Raw genomic sequence first — 16,878 nt, forward strand, 5'->3', positions numbered from 1 at the left:
TCTACTTTTTTCTGTTGTTTATTTATTGATCTTTCTGCTCTTTCTTCATTACTTCTTTTTCTCATTTACTCTCTGCATGTGATTTAATTATTTCTTTTACCATATTTTAAAATTTTTTTTACATAAAATATGCTTCTTTGAAGATTGTGATTTAAATTATTTCCTCCCTGAGACATAACGATATTGAGGCACAGAGAAGTGTGCTGTAGCTCAATGGTAGAGTGCTTCCCTCACACATATGAGGCACTAAGTTTGATCCTTAGTACCACATAAAAATAAATAAATAAAGATTAAAAAAAAAAGAGGAACTAGCAGAAACTAATGTGTGAGGTACCTTACTTTGTTGAAATCTGTGGAAAAAATTCTGAGAGCAAATCCTAAGTGTTACTTTTTTTTGTCACTTTCTTTTGCTTTTTTGCAGTGGCAGGGATTGAACTCAGGAATGCTCTGCCACTGAACTACATCCACAGTCCTTTTTATTTTGGGGCAGGGTCTCAGTTGCTGAAGTTTGCCTTGAACTTATCATTCTACTGCCTCTGTCTGCCGGGCAGCTGGGATTATAGGTTTGCACCTGTGTGCCCAGTTTTCCAGTGTTAGTTTTTTTTAGATGAACACAATACCTTTAATTTATTTACTTATTTTTATGTGGTGCTGAGGATCTACAGGAGAAGAACATGAGGTTCTGAGGACTGGAATGTAAATAAAATTTTTTATTTCAAAGGGGTTTCCTGGAATTAGTGAAAATAGTAAATAAACCACAACTAATGAAAAGGTGGCATAGCACATTTGAAAAAAACCCTCTTCTATGATATTTATCTCCAGAATGTGATTTCAATTAGATACTGCCTTTGCCTGATTGAGAGATTTGCATCTCCATGCAACTTTATTTCTGGCAAGGGTGACACTGATGTAGCTCAGTGGTAGACTAGCTCTGTTTTCAACATGTAGTAATATAAATAAATAGGCCCAATATGTTTACCCCATGCTTTATTTTCCAAGAAAATTCTGGCTTAACTGCACAGGATATGTTACATTCCTTAACAAACTGTTATCTACAGAAGAAATGCAGTTTCAAAATAATGTTTATAAGAACAACTTAAGTTACCCTGAAGTGAAGACTTTTGTGACCCTGCTATACACCAGATTCTGGAACTCAGAGAAATAAAGATAGTTCTTACTAACCATAAAATCTGTGAGAGTTTATGCTTAAGAATTCAATTACAAATGGTGAACATGAGCCTAATTAACCTAAAGTTGTCATGGCAGAGGATACTTGAGAGTTTTATGTTATCCTGCTGTCAGTCCAAAGTCAAGAAGTGTACCTCATCAAGACTCTTTGGGAACTTTTTTTAGATCTTCAAAAAAACTGAAGTTCAAGAGAGCCATGCTATTATCTTTTCAGAGAGAACATACTTTCTTCTGTCAGAGTGTCACCCAGTTCCTCTTCATATCACTTCTAATAAACTCATTGCCTCCCACTCTGATTGATAAGTTTGGAAACTTATGTCTTGACTGAAAAAAAAAAAAAGTCTGCATTTGAAGGGGGTGGTCTTCATTCTATCTCAGTTTTTCAGAGTGTCCCAGCCCTGTATCACTAAAAGATCCATGCCAGCTGAAGGGCTATCAGAGAGTCCCTGGAGTGCCTTCACTTCATAGTTTATACTGCTCTCTAGAGGGAAAAGACCCAGGGAATGATATTCACTAGACACTCCAAAAGAATTTATACATGGTGGCTGTTCATACCTTTTGTTAAGCAGTTATGAAACCCACAAATAGGACAATATAGGAGGTTAGAATGAGGACACATCACACCAGAAATTCTTAAAGGAGGAATTTTAAATCAGATATTGTGATAAGGTGTCTGTACCTGGGAAGACACAGAGCAGAGACAAATTGTTCTTATTTTTCAAACTGTCAAGTTACACTTTTCTGCTTTTCTCTCATGTGAAATGCTCACAAAGAGAAACCAAAAATCTTTAATCTGACATCCAGTTCTTGGAGAAAAATTAGAAATACTGCATTCATTTGAAATGTACAATAGAAAAAAGAAAACAGTTGACAAGGCAAAGAAGGAATACTGCCATTAAATATGTGAACAGAGCCAAGTGCAATGGTGCACTCCTGTAATCCCAGTATCTTGGAAGGCTGAAGCAGGAGGAGCATGAGTTCAATTTTAGCTTCAGCAAAGATGAGGTGTTAAGCAACTCAGTGAGAATCTTTCTCAAAATAAAATACAAAGTAGGGCTTGGGATTTGACTCAGGGGTCCAGTGAGTGAATACATTTTAGAATGACTTGTTATCCTATGACAGATAAATAATCCACTCACTGTTGACTGGATGCCACAATTCAATCACAAGATACCAGCTAGTTTCTATGTGGAAAATAGCTGGTATCTTATAGACAGTGTGGTGAAGATGTTCCTGCACCTCCTGTCTGACTGGGTCACAGTATGGGGGATTCTGTGGCAGGGCTGCACCACCATGGGTAATGTTAAGTGTTTTGTTTATGATACTCATGAGATAGATAATAGGGCATACAACAATCAATAATAAAAGTACATGTTGCCTGAGATTGCAGGAAAATTCCCAGAATGAGATTAAGGATACAAATAAGATATGTCCTGAGATGTATTTTAGTATCTCTGACAATACAAACAATAGTGTTATTTCTTAAGAAATTCACAGGGAAATGATTGCAAATCAAGGTTCCTGAGAAAAGCTTAACAATTTACACTAAGCCCCTCATTCTAAAGCCACAACCTGTCCAACATACATTCCCTTTACTAACAGAGCCTTCTTTGCCCTACACAGGAATTCATGATGAAAATAGGAAACACATAGTAAATACTAATAGCAAATGAGTTGAAGTGCAGAGCCTGCTCTTTAATTAAATTTTATAAAGACATAAAAATTCATAATTTGATGAAGGATCAAAGAAACTCTTTAAAAAAGCAGTTAAATATGTCATGTGAATAAAGAAAATTACTTTGGAAAAACAGAATAATGTAAAATTTTATGTAGATATATTTTAAAGTCAGTTCAGAGTAGTAGGCTTTTAAGTAATACGCTTTCACTCTTTTAAGTGTGTATTATTAGGACTTTAGTTTAGAAGCAAAAATGCTTACCAATAATCATAGGTATGCTTTAAAGTTAAAAGTTAATAATAGGTCATGATACAGGTAGTCAAGTTGCATAGTCTAGTACTTAGTGATTGAAGTGAAAATGTAAAAGCTTAATCATATTGGCAAAGGTTACAGGAGCAGATTTTAAACAATGTGTTCAATATCTTATGAAGTTAATATATGTCAGAAAAGATTACAACTATGGAAAATTATGTAAATGAAAGAAGTTTTGGGCTTTGATGCTATTTTAACTACATTTATAAATTCCTGTAAAAAAAGGTATAAAAATAAAGGCCCCTCTATGGGCATCAGATCCTTCTGAAGGCTACTTGTAACTTGCAACCTGTCATCCTGTCTACTCTTCTTTTTCTGAGGCCACATATCCTTCAGTACCCAATGCCATTCATACTTAAGGACCCCTGATTTCTTGCTAGGGCTGGACACTGGCAATAATAATTAAAATTTTCTTCATTTAAATTTGAAGTTGACTCTGTTGATGGGCTGTATTGAATTATAGAAAAACATGTATATAGACATAATGCCTGTGATTTGTGCCAATATTCTCATAGTACCCCAAACCAAAGAAAAAACAAACATCATAATTCTATTATTATGCTCAAGGAAAAATTGCAAATAATTTATTTTTTAATTCCTTATACTCTAGGTTCTGGAATATTGAGAGATCTAGAGACCTGGCACTGTTCACCTCTTGTTTATTTTATTAAACTAGAAACTTTAAAATTTTATTTTTGCCCCATTTTTTTGTAGGGGAGTAGGGACAATGCTGCCTCAGGGAATTACTTATGAGTTGAAGTCTCAAGGTCTTTTCTCATAAGGCCAGAGAACAGAAATATTAAATAAAATTTTAAAGTAATTGTGATATTTAACTTTTATATAAATGCACTTCTGTCTGGGCTAGATCTAAATATTGGGAGGAAACTCTTCCATGAAATAAATTTATCCTGAGGCATTTAATGCAATTCACAGCGAAAAAAAATAAAAAAAAAAAACAAAAAATAAAATATATACAAAGATTCCAAGGCTGTGGAGCATGCCTGTAATATTGTAATATCAGTTACTTGAAAATACATTAGAGGAGTATTTGAGACCCTTCCCCAGGACTCTATCTATGTTTCTATTAATCCATCAATCCTTTCATCTGTGCTCCTGGGTGAAAGAATTCCCCACACAAAGACACTTTGCCGGGAGAATTCCAATTTTATTGCAAAAAGCAGTGTGCTTATATAGAACTAAGGGGTAGATGGTAGGGCTTAGATAAATGGCAGGCAACCCGTTTATTGGCAAGTTCTTTCAGATATCAGCTCCGGAGCCCAGGAATTAGTTCCCATTGGGGCTAAGGTTCCCTGCCAGCGAGATTTGAAATTGGTGCCTGCGGGAGAGTTCACAGGGGCGGCAACTTTTCGCGCCACTGCAGAAAAGAAGAAGGTAGGAAGAAGAGGTGCTTAGGCGCCATGTTGGGGTTTTTTCTCTGGGGTATGGCTGCCATTTATACTTTTCCCAACACTGGTACTTTTTAATGAATCATACCCATGGATCTGATCTTCAGTATTTTTTTTTTCTACTGACAATTGAACTCAGGGGCACATGACCACTGAGACCACATTCACAGCCCTATTTCTATTTTATTTAAACACATCTCTCATTGAAATTCTTAGTGCCTTGCCATTGCTGAAGTTGGCTTTGAACTCACTGTCCTCCTGCCTCAGCCTCTCCAGTTGCTTGGATTACAGGCATGCACCCCTGCAAGTGGTAGATCCCCAGTGTTTGATCAACAAATCAGAGCAGACAAAAACCTGTCTTTGTGTCCTTATTTGATTCTGATCTGGATGAAGTTTACTATCACTCAAACAGTAGGCCTACTGATTTAGACAGCCTGTCAGTGTAGAGAGGTAAATCAAGTCAGATTAAATCTAGGAAGCCAATTTTGAGTGAATCTGGGAAATTGGAGACTGTCCCCTGATGGATATTATCAGGAACCTGTGCCTGCTCCAACCTGCTACCAAGGTAACCTGTCCCAGGAATTTCCCCTCCCTACAGAGAGCTATAAGAATGTTAATGTGTCCTTGTACTCCATCCTGCCCTTCCCCCTTAAACCCACCTATTTCCCAACTTTAGGCCATCCCACCAAGCATTTTTGGGCCTAGACATGTCCTCAGGAAGGAGAAAGATAAGGGGGGAAAGGCAGGAGAACAAAGGAAGCCTAGGACATATAAAAAGGGCAGTGTAAGGGTCAGGCAAAGCATTGGAGAAAGAGACCACCAAGTGACCACTCATGCAATTGGCAGAAGGTGATTTATTGAACCAGCATGCTGGGGCTCTGTGCCCACTCAAGAAGGGAAAGCAGCCCAGAGCCCCGAGCAGGGGCTGAGCACTGCTTAAGTACACTTTTTGGGGAGGGCGGAGGGCTTTGTATACATCAGAACAAATCATCATGAGGCGCGGGAAAATTGAACAACAACTTCTAAACATGATTAGTTCATTCATTGGCGGGAACAGGTCAGGCTGGAGTGATAGGTCATTTCTAAATGGGGTACACATTCAAACTGATTGGTTTTAGGGCCTAAAGGACTCTGTGACCAGTTACACAGAGCCCTTCAGTTATTAAATAACCAAACAGCCAGGGGAAATGTTTACTGGGCAATTCCAGTATTGTCCTAACAGCTACAGGGATTTCAGGTTTTGCAGGTAACATAGAAACCTAACAATACCTAATCCTTTACATTTTAACTCAGACCTTGCAGCTTAGAAACTTTACAACACCCGGTCTTTTACCCTTTAACTTTTACGCTTTAACTTCAATTTCTTTTACCCTTACAGGCAGAACACCTTGCTTCTTGAGATACCCTGATACCAGCTATGGTCTATGTTACTCTTTTCCAAATAAACCCTGCTTTGTACGCTTGCCTCAACATGCTTCTCTAATGTTCAAATTTCAACATGTGGAAAAGGAAGACTTGTCACCAGTTACCAGTGGTGTCACTACAGGCCTCAATTTTGGAGGAAGTTCTTGAAGCCCTTTCCAATCTGTCTCTTGGGTGAGAACTGTCCAATCAAGACACAGCCAGTGAAGAGGGGGCAGACTTCCAAAGTCTTCTATTCCTTTCTTTTTTGGAGTCTGCCATTCATTGAATCCATTTCTATGCTTCCAGGTTTCTGTGCTATACTGGAGCTGAAAAAAAATATAAGGGGAACACTAAGCATCCTGAAATCCAGAAAATGGTAAGTGTGTGTTCTTATTTTGAGACTGGGTAGGGAGGCTGTTTGAAGCCAGTGGGATTGGCTATGGTGGCTGGAAACTCCTCATAATTGTCTCCAGAGTCTGGTGGGTAGAAGGTCTCTCCTTGGCAGCTTAGCCTTTAGTTTTCTCTGACTAGTATAGTGGAGCTTAGATCAGTATTTGAGACCTCAAGTCTTTTGTTCCATAATTGTATGGTATATTCAGGGCCTTCCTGAATTCCTATGTGGGCATCTGTGTGCCATTAGCTCAGCATGTCCCCAGAATATGTGGTGAAGACTGGGATAATCATCAGAAGAGGACCTCAACTTCATTAGTAGTGTTCCTGTGTGAGAGAAGCTGTGGCTTTTTTAGGGACCCTGTTCTTGTTCCCCCTAAGTGTTTTTTATTGTTGTATATATGTTTGTTTATTTTAGACCAGGAATTATTCCCGGGGGGAATAATTCTCAACCTTTTTCTATATATTTATGTAGAGACAAGGTCTCACCGAGTTTCTTAGAACCTTACTAACTTGCTCAAGCTGGTTTTGAACTCAACATCCTCATGCCTCCTGAGCTTTCTAAATGTAGACTAAGAAGTATCTCAAATCCATAATGGCTATCTGATAGTTTAGCTATTTGTAGATCTGAGATTAAATCCCAAATTTCCAGCTCTCTTCACATTCTCAAAGGCATGGTTTCTTGCTCAACTTGATTGAGAAAAAATAAAATAAAATAGATAGCATAATGACAAGGCAGCTGAATAATGGACATCTTGTTTAACCACACCTGAAGGTTAATGGATAGATATGTTAATGAGCACCATTAAGGCCTATTCAAATTAAAAGAACACTTGAGACTCACTTGTGGGAATACCTTCAACCAAATTCTTTGTCCTTGGGGTGAACCCAGTTGGAAGTCACTGGAAGGAGGATGGGATACAGAAAGGACAAACTTGAGGCTAGTTGGTAATAAGAATGCCTTTTTCAATACTCATTTTAAATAGATTTTAACCAGTGGTCTGCCAAAAACCATATTTAAACTTTGAACCTGACACAAAAATAAAATGGGTTATTCTGCTATCATGCCCTCTCCCACATTTTGGGAGTTGTATTTCTTCTTGCTAAAATAAATCCTATTCTTTTTACTAAAACCTTCCCTGAGTGTCCATAGATTTTATTCTTCAAAACTTGTGGGACAAGATCCCAGAGAATATTGGTTAAATGGGAAATTTAGTTTCATCTCAAAACTTCAGTTTCAACATAATTATTTTTTCCCATGTTTTGTTTTAAAGGGATGCTTTATTTGTATTTTTTTTTCTCCAAGAACTGGATGGCAATTTTAAAAGACTTGCTTTATCCTTGTGAGACTTTCACATAAGAAAAAAGTAGGGAAAAATTAGATGACATTAAGAATAATGACTTTTTTCTTAATAACATAATATGGTCAATGTGTCCCAGTCGCCAGGGGCAAAATTGCAACATATGCAGTCAAGGAGAGAAATAAAAAATGTCCAAATGCTTCTGCCCCTTTCAATGCTTTATTCACTCAAATTGCTGAATGCATTTATACTCGATAGGTTCTTACTCAAGAAAATAACAATCCTGAATGCTAGGCACTGCAATAGACATAATCCATTCACAGCAAAAAAAAGGTTGATTAATTCACTGCTAAGAATTATAGATTAATTCTAAACACTGCAAAAGTCACTTAATCATGACAGGCTAGTGATAGACATTCCCTCTGTGTACTAAGTTTAAATGTCAGAACAAAATTCTTAAGCCTTAGGCTTTTAGTCCAGCAGATGCACACTCACTCAGACCATGGTGACCAGGTCCAGAACCAAGGCAGGCTTATCCTGGCTTGGAGTGGACAACATGTTGAGGAGCGAACCTATGGAGAAGTTGTTACTTTCACCAAAGTTCAGATGAAATGGTAGAGTTTGAGAGATGAGAAAATCATGCAGAGGATCAAAAGAACCATGACAAGTGATGGGGTGTCGGGTCCTCATCAGGCTCTTCAGCTTGAGTGCATCCTAGTTTCTGCTGGCTAATTCCCTGCTCAATAGCTATATTATTTATACTAAATTTGGGGTCTTTTAACCTCTCTTTCAATTCTTATTATCTATCATGGGATTTCTCCATGACATCCTTTACCCTGGGTTCAGAAACTTCTGGTCTTGTGGTCTCCACTCTGATTTTCTTGTCTTTCTCTCTTATCAGGCAAGTATAGCCTGCCAGATGTTTACTCTGTTTATCAGGTTAAGGGGAAGTAACTTTTTTTTTTTTTTTTTTAGGCCATACTGGAGGACTCTGTGGGTGTGCCTGCTGTGACTGCATGTTTCAAACTGGAGTTTTTAAAATGGAGTTGTTTAAGCTCAGGGCTAAGGCCATCCTCACAGTCCCAATTAAAGACTTTTTAAAAATGTAATGGGACCTTAATTGAGGTTTTTCTTTCCATATATGTAAGACCACTTTATTAAAATGACCTGTAGAAGCATTCCAAACATTTCCAGCAAACATCTTTGTCCTAATATGGAGGAAAATAAAGATGGGACTGGACTTAATTTAAACTATAAGGAAGTTTAATCACATGGGCTAGAGTACATAGTGAATCTGAACATCAAAAGCCATGTGAGAAACCTGGTACATTAAAAAAAAAATTAGTTATCAATGGACTTTTATTTTACTTATTGTGATATGTGGATCTGAGGATCGAACCCAGTGCCTCAACATGCTAGGCAAGCACTCTGTTACCAAGCCGAAACCCCAGCCCTAACTTGATACCATTTTAATAACCTGTTTTACATAGACATTAACCAGTAGCCTTAATACTTTTTCAATATCTGTTTGGATTGAATTAATAACCCAGAAATCAGTGAAGCAAAGAATCTAATTTTATCTCCAACTGTGGTTTCAGATATCACAGTGTGTGAGTTAAGATTCCCCTTTGAAGAACTTAACTTTGTGTTGTGTTCTCATTCCAACCTCCCATATTTGCCCAGTCCTTAGTTTTAGAACAGTCTGACATAAGGTGTCCACAGATATCAATGTCTCTTAGCTTATGTAGGAAATATCATTATCTGAGTCTTGTTTTCTAGAGATCAGTTTGAACTATAAGTGTGTAGCATCTAAGGGGAGTAGTTGGATGCTGTGAAGCTGGAAGGAATCTTTTGATGTTCCTTTCATCTAAAAGGATGTTTTTTGGGGGGTGCATAATAGGAATTAAACTCAGAGACACTCCACTACTTAACCTCATCCCCAGCCCTATTTTACATTTTCTTTGGAAAGAGTTGCTTAGTGTCTTAATATTGCTGAGGCTGCTTTGAACTCTCCATCCTCTGCCTGAAACTCCAAAGCCCCTGGGATTAGAGGCATTTCCCACCATGCCTGGCTGGCATTTCATTTTTTTTTTTTTATTAGATAATGTGAATAAAGCTACAATGAAATTGGAATTGCAGTTATTTCTTTGAGAAAAGTTTTACCATTCATTTAGATGTATACCCAGAAATATTATTACTGGATTATATGTTCATTTTTTAGCCAGATTTTATTATTATTATTATTATTATTATTATTATTATTATTATTATTTATTGAGTCACTCTAGATTAACCCATGGGCACTTTGTCACTGTGCTATACACCAACCTGTACCCCTTTTGTGAGACAGCATCTCACTCATTTGGTTACAACCTTGCCAAATTGCTGAGACTGGTCTTGAACTTGACATTCTCCCTTTTTATTCTCCTGAGCCACTGGAGCATAGGCATGTGCAGCCTTGCTTTGCTACCCAAAATTATGATTAGTGGATTATATGTCATTTTTATCTTGAGCTTTTGAAGAACCTTAACACTTTTTCAAAAAAATATATTTATTAATTTTTTAAATTTTCGCTAATATTTTTACAAGTATATATACACTGGCATAATTGTAATCTTTCAGAAATTGTTCATCTTAGTTGGTTTGGCACTGGGAGATAAACCCAGGAGTGCTAAACACAGAGCCACATCCCCAGTCCTTTTTATGTTTTATTTTGAGACAATGTCTAAGTTACTTAGAGACTTGCTAAGATGCTGAGAGTGTCTTTCAAAACACAATTATAAACCACTGGGATTACAGGCCTCTGCCACCTCCCCTGGCTCTCAGATTTTACCTAAAGACATTTTAAGAGCCTTACAGAGGGCACAGAAAATTGATTGAATTCATACATTAAATTTCTGAGGCAAGTTTATGTGAAGTAGCCAGTGTAGGAGTGTTCTGTAAAGATTTATTTGGATAAACAGAGATTTGTGGTTTTTGACTTCTACTATTGGTTATCATAGTCCATAAAGGTGAGAGAAATACAATGTCATTTATTGATTTTCAATCTATGTAGATTTGCACATTCTCAGTCTCTTTTGCTTCCAGATCTTAGAAGTTCAGGACATAGTAACTTGAACAACAGATGTTTAAGTTGAGAAATTTAGTATACAAGCAAACTCCTCTTAGGAGTAATTGGTAGTTCTGGCTTTATTACTGGAGTTAGCAGGGTTGGGGCTGGGCTCATGAACTGCTAGAATCTTACTCAGGGTACCAGTGGTTCATTGTATTTCCTCCTATTACATACACAATAAAATCTAGGGAGAATATCCTCTGACAGCAACAGCAATTGGGAAAATATGTTGGCAAATGTTTTCTTGAGATAAACAACAACTTTGATATTTGGCCTTGATCCCAGCTGATAAAACACTGCAGAGGCTTTCATTGCCCCTGGAAATCACCATACATTCTGTGGCTTAGACACTTCTGTATCACTATTTCCACACTTCTGTTTACTGTGGGTGATATTGCGGATTTGTTCTCAAATGTGGTAATTTGTTCAAGACTGGGCTAATATTCAGTGTACCCCAGATTTTCATTCTGATTGAAGGTAAATATTTTCTAAATTGCTGAATGTATTTCAGTCTCTCTATCCATTTATAACTTTGTGAAAGAGACACTCAGAACATGAGTAGCTTTTTATTAATTATATTTTTTGATGAAGGAAAACTCTATAATTTTAATATTCTGCCTTATTTTCAACATCTTACCCCATTAACATATGATTTTTATTGTGTTTCTAAGTTTGGAACCAAGTATCTTGCACATTCTGCACACACACACTCTACTTGTAAATTGTGCTACTAGTCCCAAATTCCAACTTCATATTGGATAATTTTACCATTCATGTCTAATATTATTTTTCATATTGATAGTTTTTATTTAGGCCTTCCTATTGCTCTTAACAATGCCAAAAGATGACATATTTGTGGATTCAGATTTGGTTAATTTATGATTCATTTGTTTGTATTATTGCCATACAGCTTCATAGTACACATTAATGTCAGAAAACAATAGCAACTTTATTTGGTCTTAAAAATAGAAGGTTTTTGGCTTTTTTACATATTTTTTTCTACATAAATTTCAGAAAAACAATTCATGCATACTAAAATTTTAATGGGAAAATATTATACATTAACCTGAGATAAAGGGTTTTCTTTTTAATTATGAGTTTTATATACACACGTGGTGTATATAATGGATCATTTTATGTCCTCTGTAAATTTTTGTTTTGTGATAAATTGCACATATTTTCCTTGAAAGCCTCTCTATATATCATGTGTTACACAGATATAACCTGTATGTAATAATTATGCAATATTTTGTTCTGTCAATTAAACTGAATAAAATTTTGTTGTGGGGACAAATGATGCAAGTCATGGAAGATAACAGGAAACAGTTTTCTTTGGCTGCAGCTAGGTTCAGAGAGCCTAGCTTTTGGTATAATCAATCAAACTCCTGAACCCCAAGTTTGGGTAGCTTCAAAGTTTTATACCCAGCATATAAGTGGAGTGCTCAGAAGCTCACAGTCTGCAGAAGTTCACATAAAAGCATTTTTTTTTCACTCTTCTGGGCAAGTTAACCCTTTAAGGATAGCACCTGAGAGGGGGAGAGACTCTTCTCCCCTTTCTTTCCTCCTCCTGTCCACTTAGGGAGTCCAATTGGTAACTTCTCTTATCTTAGAAATGTAAACAACTGTGTGAAGCCCCAGCTCCAGGCCAAGAGGCCTTGTTTACATATTTTTTTTTTTTTTACAAACTACTCTATTGGATACATGTTTGTGAGAAACTAGTATGTGGGTGTCCAGTACCTGGAGTGCTGATTTTTTCCCAGCCAATTAAAACAGGGCAACATTGAAATTGGAAGTTTATCTACATTGAACTCTTTTTTAGAGACTCTTTTGGTGACAGTCCAAAAATCAGCCAAGTTGAAGTTTTCTGGAGAAGCCCAGTTAAAAATTTCTGTGGAGAAAACAGGAGCTACTTCAATGAAACTAAAAATGTGTTTGATCCCAAGAGAGCAGTTTTTTCCAACTATAGTATTTATTTCATTTTGAATGTACCTCCTCTTTGCACCTGTTTTTCTGGTTTCAACAGCATGGACAAACATATATTTGTAGCCTTATGCTATCATATAACTACATATTATCAGGATCAGAAACACAATATTTTATATAGGCTTTGCTACTGTTTGAGGAGTATCATATATATTAAATAAACACTTTACACAAAAAATAATAGCAATTTATATTCTTTCTCTAATTCAAGAGAATTTGTTTCTTGTCCTCATCAATACTGTGTAATTTTTTTGGCATCAGATGGTAGTTTGCATTTTTATAATTTGTTAAGATGTTGAGAGGTTTTAATTTTTGAACATTTCTCCTACCATAAGTGTCATTTTCTTTTTTATTAAATATTCTTTACTTTTATGTGAGTTCATGAGTTCTCCCACTTCTCTTTATACCTTTTCTTAAAATTATTTTATTATTTAGTTTGGGTGGACAAAATACTCTTATGTTATTTATTTATTTTTATGTGGTGCTGAGCATGGAATCAAGGGACTCACATGTGCCAGGTGAGTGATCTGCCACTGATCCAGAACTCCAGCCCATCTTTGTACCACTTAACGAAAAAAAGTTTATTTCTTAATGTTGCCCAATTTATAATTTTTTTAACATATTTATGTAACTTTCTAAAAATAAATAACTGCTCTGTTTGTGGTTCTTGATATTTAAACCAAAGTTGCCATTACACTCATCAACATCCCCAGGCATTTTTAAAAAATCTTAAATAGAGACAGGTTGTTGGCAAGTAGCCAAGCTAACCTTGAAATTTTAACCTTTCTGCTTTAGTCTTCCAAATAGATGGCATTAGAGGCAAGTAGTATGACATTTTCAATATAAATCCCTTTTATTCATGCTGGGGATTGAATGCAGGGGCAACTGACAAATGAATCACATTCCCAGGATTATTTTATATATTATATAGTGACAGGGTCCCTCTGAGCTTTTTAGTGACTCTTTTTGTTGTGGCTGGCATTGAACTCACAATCCTCCTGCCTCAGTCTTCAGAGTTTTGGGATTGTAGGCATGTGCCACCACACCTAGCATAAATTCCTTGTTATAGTAATTTTTGACAGATATATATGGGTTATTGAATCTAGGGGTGGTATACCCTTAAGCCACAGCCATATACCCAGACCATTCAATATTTTAGTTTTGAGACAGAAACTTCCTCATGGTGGTCATGGCCTTCCTGTGTTGACGAGGCTTTCTTCGAACTTTTGGTTCTTCAGCCTCTACCTCCCAAGTCATTGAGATTATTTGTGTAATACCATCCACAGCTATATTTTATTTTTATATTGAAGTATATAATACTTCTAAAAATGAGTTTCTTCTGGTATTAAGAAAGCATATAATATAGTTTTCTCCAAAAATAATTCCTTGTCCCAATGATTTTTTTGGAAAGAATGTCATATTCCTATTTCTGCAAAGCACTGCAAACTTTCTCTAAATTTCAAGTTTCTTGTTGTTTTGTTTTGTTTCATTTTCTTAATAAAGGTTCTGTGTTACTTACACACATCTATTTATTCATATTATTATAAGGTATCTAATTATTTCTATAAGTTCATATTGTACAACAATGTGTGGTAAAATCCATCTGTTGTTCAGTGATGTACTTCAAGTAAATATAAAATGAAGCTTGAACATTTGGCAATACAAAATTCTAGATGTCAATATTCACTATGACACATAAAAAATAAATAAGATAAATTTAAAAAAATGTTAAAAAAGTTTATAGTTCATTTCTTGCAATGTATACCTATTATTAAATGAGGTATATTTGGTACAGGTACATATATATTACTATTATATAAAATTAATATTTTATTGCTACATCTCAAATTAATCATATCTCTTTCAATTTAAATTGTCTTTTGGAAGCACCCACACATGACACTCTATGCAGATGTACATCTTTTGTGGTGTGAAAATTTTGCTTTTGCTTAGTATGTTCTGCCCTTTACTCTCCTTTTTATGAAATTTTCCTTTCAAAATTATTCATTTCATGAATTTTAGACCTTTTATTTTAACTCGTGAAGTCTGTAGATTTTCTTTTTATCCTCAGCTTTAGGTGCATCCCACTATATAAAGTTTTAATGTTGTGTAATTGACCTCTAATATTCTGTAAAATTTACCCCCAATTCTGAGCACTCTGGACTATTGATGTCTGAATGGAAAAAATCTCAAAATTATTCATGCACAAAGCAGGAAATGGATGGAGTAGAATGTAAGACTGGTGGATGCTAAGTATGTAGGTGACATTATTTTTTTTTTTTAAATATTGGTGGAGGGGCTGGGGTTTTGGTTCAGCTCTAGATTTTTGACCTAGCACATAAGAGGCCCTGTGTTTGATCATCAGCACCACATAAAAATAAATAAATAAAGTAAAGATATTGTGTCCAACTACAACTGAAAATAAATACATTAAAAATTGTGGAATATATGGGGGTAGGGAGAAAAAGATCAATGACAAAAAAAATCTTGAGCATCAGAAGGGTTCAGATGTAACAAGTCTACAATGGCAGTATGATGTTACAGGGGTAGTGTTCTTGGAAGCAGAAATAAAATTTGGGGAGAAAGAAAAAGGTAACTGTTGCACTATTCCCAAGTGAAAGAGTCAGGTGAGTGGGTTCTGTTTTTAACTCTTCCCATCTAGAAGTGGAGTTGACAGTTCATAAGGTATACCTCAGTAAGCAGTAGAACACCATATCGAGTACCTTTACACTTTTTCAAGGCTACAAGCTCTCTTTTACAATTCCAGTCACATTACGTATTTGTACTTTATAGTTATTCATTCATTCATTCATTCAATTATTTATTTGTTTCTTCATTTACTCACTTTTTCTTGTCATTGTTTTTACATTCCTAGTGATTATATAATGGCATAAATATCCTAAATGTTAACTTCTCTAATATTGGTTTATGTGTTTATGTATATACTTATTATTTGAACAATTTCCCCCTTGCCAAGCCTGATTTATATTAGATCTTAATCTTGTTTTATAAATACTTGATAAAAACACATTATTTTAAACAGCTTAAGGATCTATCTCCTGAGCATAATTCCAATCACAAACTAAAGTGGGCATCTGGGTCAATTAAAAGCTGTGTCAAATCTCCTCTTTGTTCCTATTTACACCTTAAAATAGGACTCCTGTCTCACTTGTATATGTTTGAGAACATACTAATTTCTGAATGCAGCATTTAATAAATGTAGATGAGTTTTCATCAACAAACCCACTATTGTTTTTAAATTGTGTAAATCCTTGACCCTGAAAGTTTCACTGATTAACCCCCCACCTCTCTCTCTCTCTTTCATATTACAGATTGAACCCAGGAATGCTTTTCTGCTAAGAAACATCCTCAGCCCTTTATAAAATATTTTATATAGAAAAAGGGTTTTGTGGAGTTTCTTAGAGCCTCACTAAGTTGCTGAGGATGGCTGGCTTTGAACTAGTGATCTTTCACCCACAGCCTCAGAAGACTCCAGAATTACAGGCATGCACCACTGCATGCAGCTTTTGATACTCTCTTTAAAAAATCAGTCACAACTCTAATAATTGAAATTGCATTTACATCACTCTTTTCTAATGCACTAATATATTACCATCTAAAATATTTTTTGAAACAAGTTTATAAGATGACTACTATTTTATTCCCAGAGTTTATTCTGTTACTTCTTTAGGATTGATAAATGGTCTTCTTTCTCTTCTTTCTTCTTCTTAGATATGTGTGTGTCTCTTGTTATCAAATGGGTCTGATACGTGTGTTGAAAATTATGATTCCAAACCTATCACGAATCCCCACATTTCCAAGAGTGTTGAGAGCAGAAAAAGAACAATATTCATAACTAATGAATCACTTTCAGTGGAAGCATAGTACCAGTGTCCAACGTGGAACGCAGTCAAGATGCTTCAGTGGTAAGGTGGTGTCAGAACCACCACCCTAGGGATTTGGGGACCTCTAAAGCACCATTTCCATATCAGAATCTTTTACTCACCTTTTAAATACAGTTAGTGCTGCTTGCATAAAAAATAAAACACTATGTATAAGAAAGGTGAATGAGAATTAAATCCTCTGGAGGCACCAAGGTTGGTCTT

The 16,878-nt window shown here is 35.8% G+C and overlaps 1 protein-coding gene across 1 annotated transcript in view; it reads left to right on the plus strand.

Moving 5' to 3' along the window:
• LOC124109648 (zinc finger protein 420-like) overlaps window positions 1-16,878 on the plus strand; it is a 91,549-nt gene that overhangs the window by 20,851 nt on the left and 53,820 nt on the right. The window contains exon 3 of the mRNA XM_058570746.1: window positions 6,293-6,362. Within this exon, the coding sequence (XP_058426729.1) occupies window positions 6,360-6,362 (3 nt within the window). The 5' untranslated portion in view covers window positions 6,293-6,359. The remainder of the gene's footprint in view (window positions 1-6,292; window positions 6,363-16,878) is intronic.

The sequence above is a fragment of the Marmota monax genome, unplaced genomic scaffold (genome assembly GCF_021218885.2).
Source record: "Marmota monax isolate L192 unplaced genomic scaffold, Marmota_monax_Labrador192_F-V1.1 WCK01_AAM20220418_F8-fsc00262, whole genome shotgun sequence".
NCBI lineage: Eukaryota > Metazoa > Chordata > Mammalia > Rodentia > Sciuridae > Marmota > Marmota monax.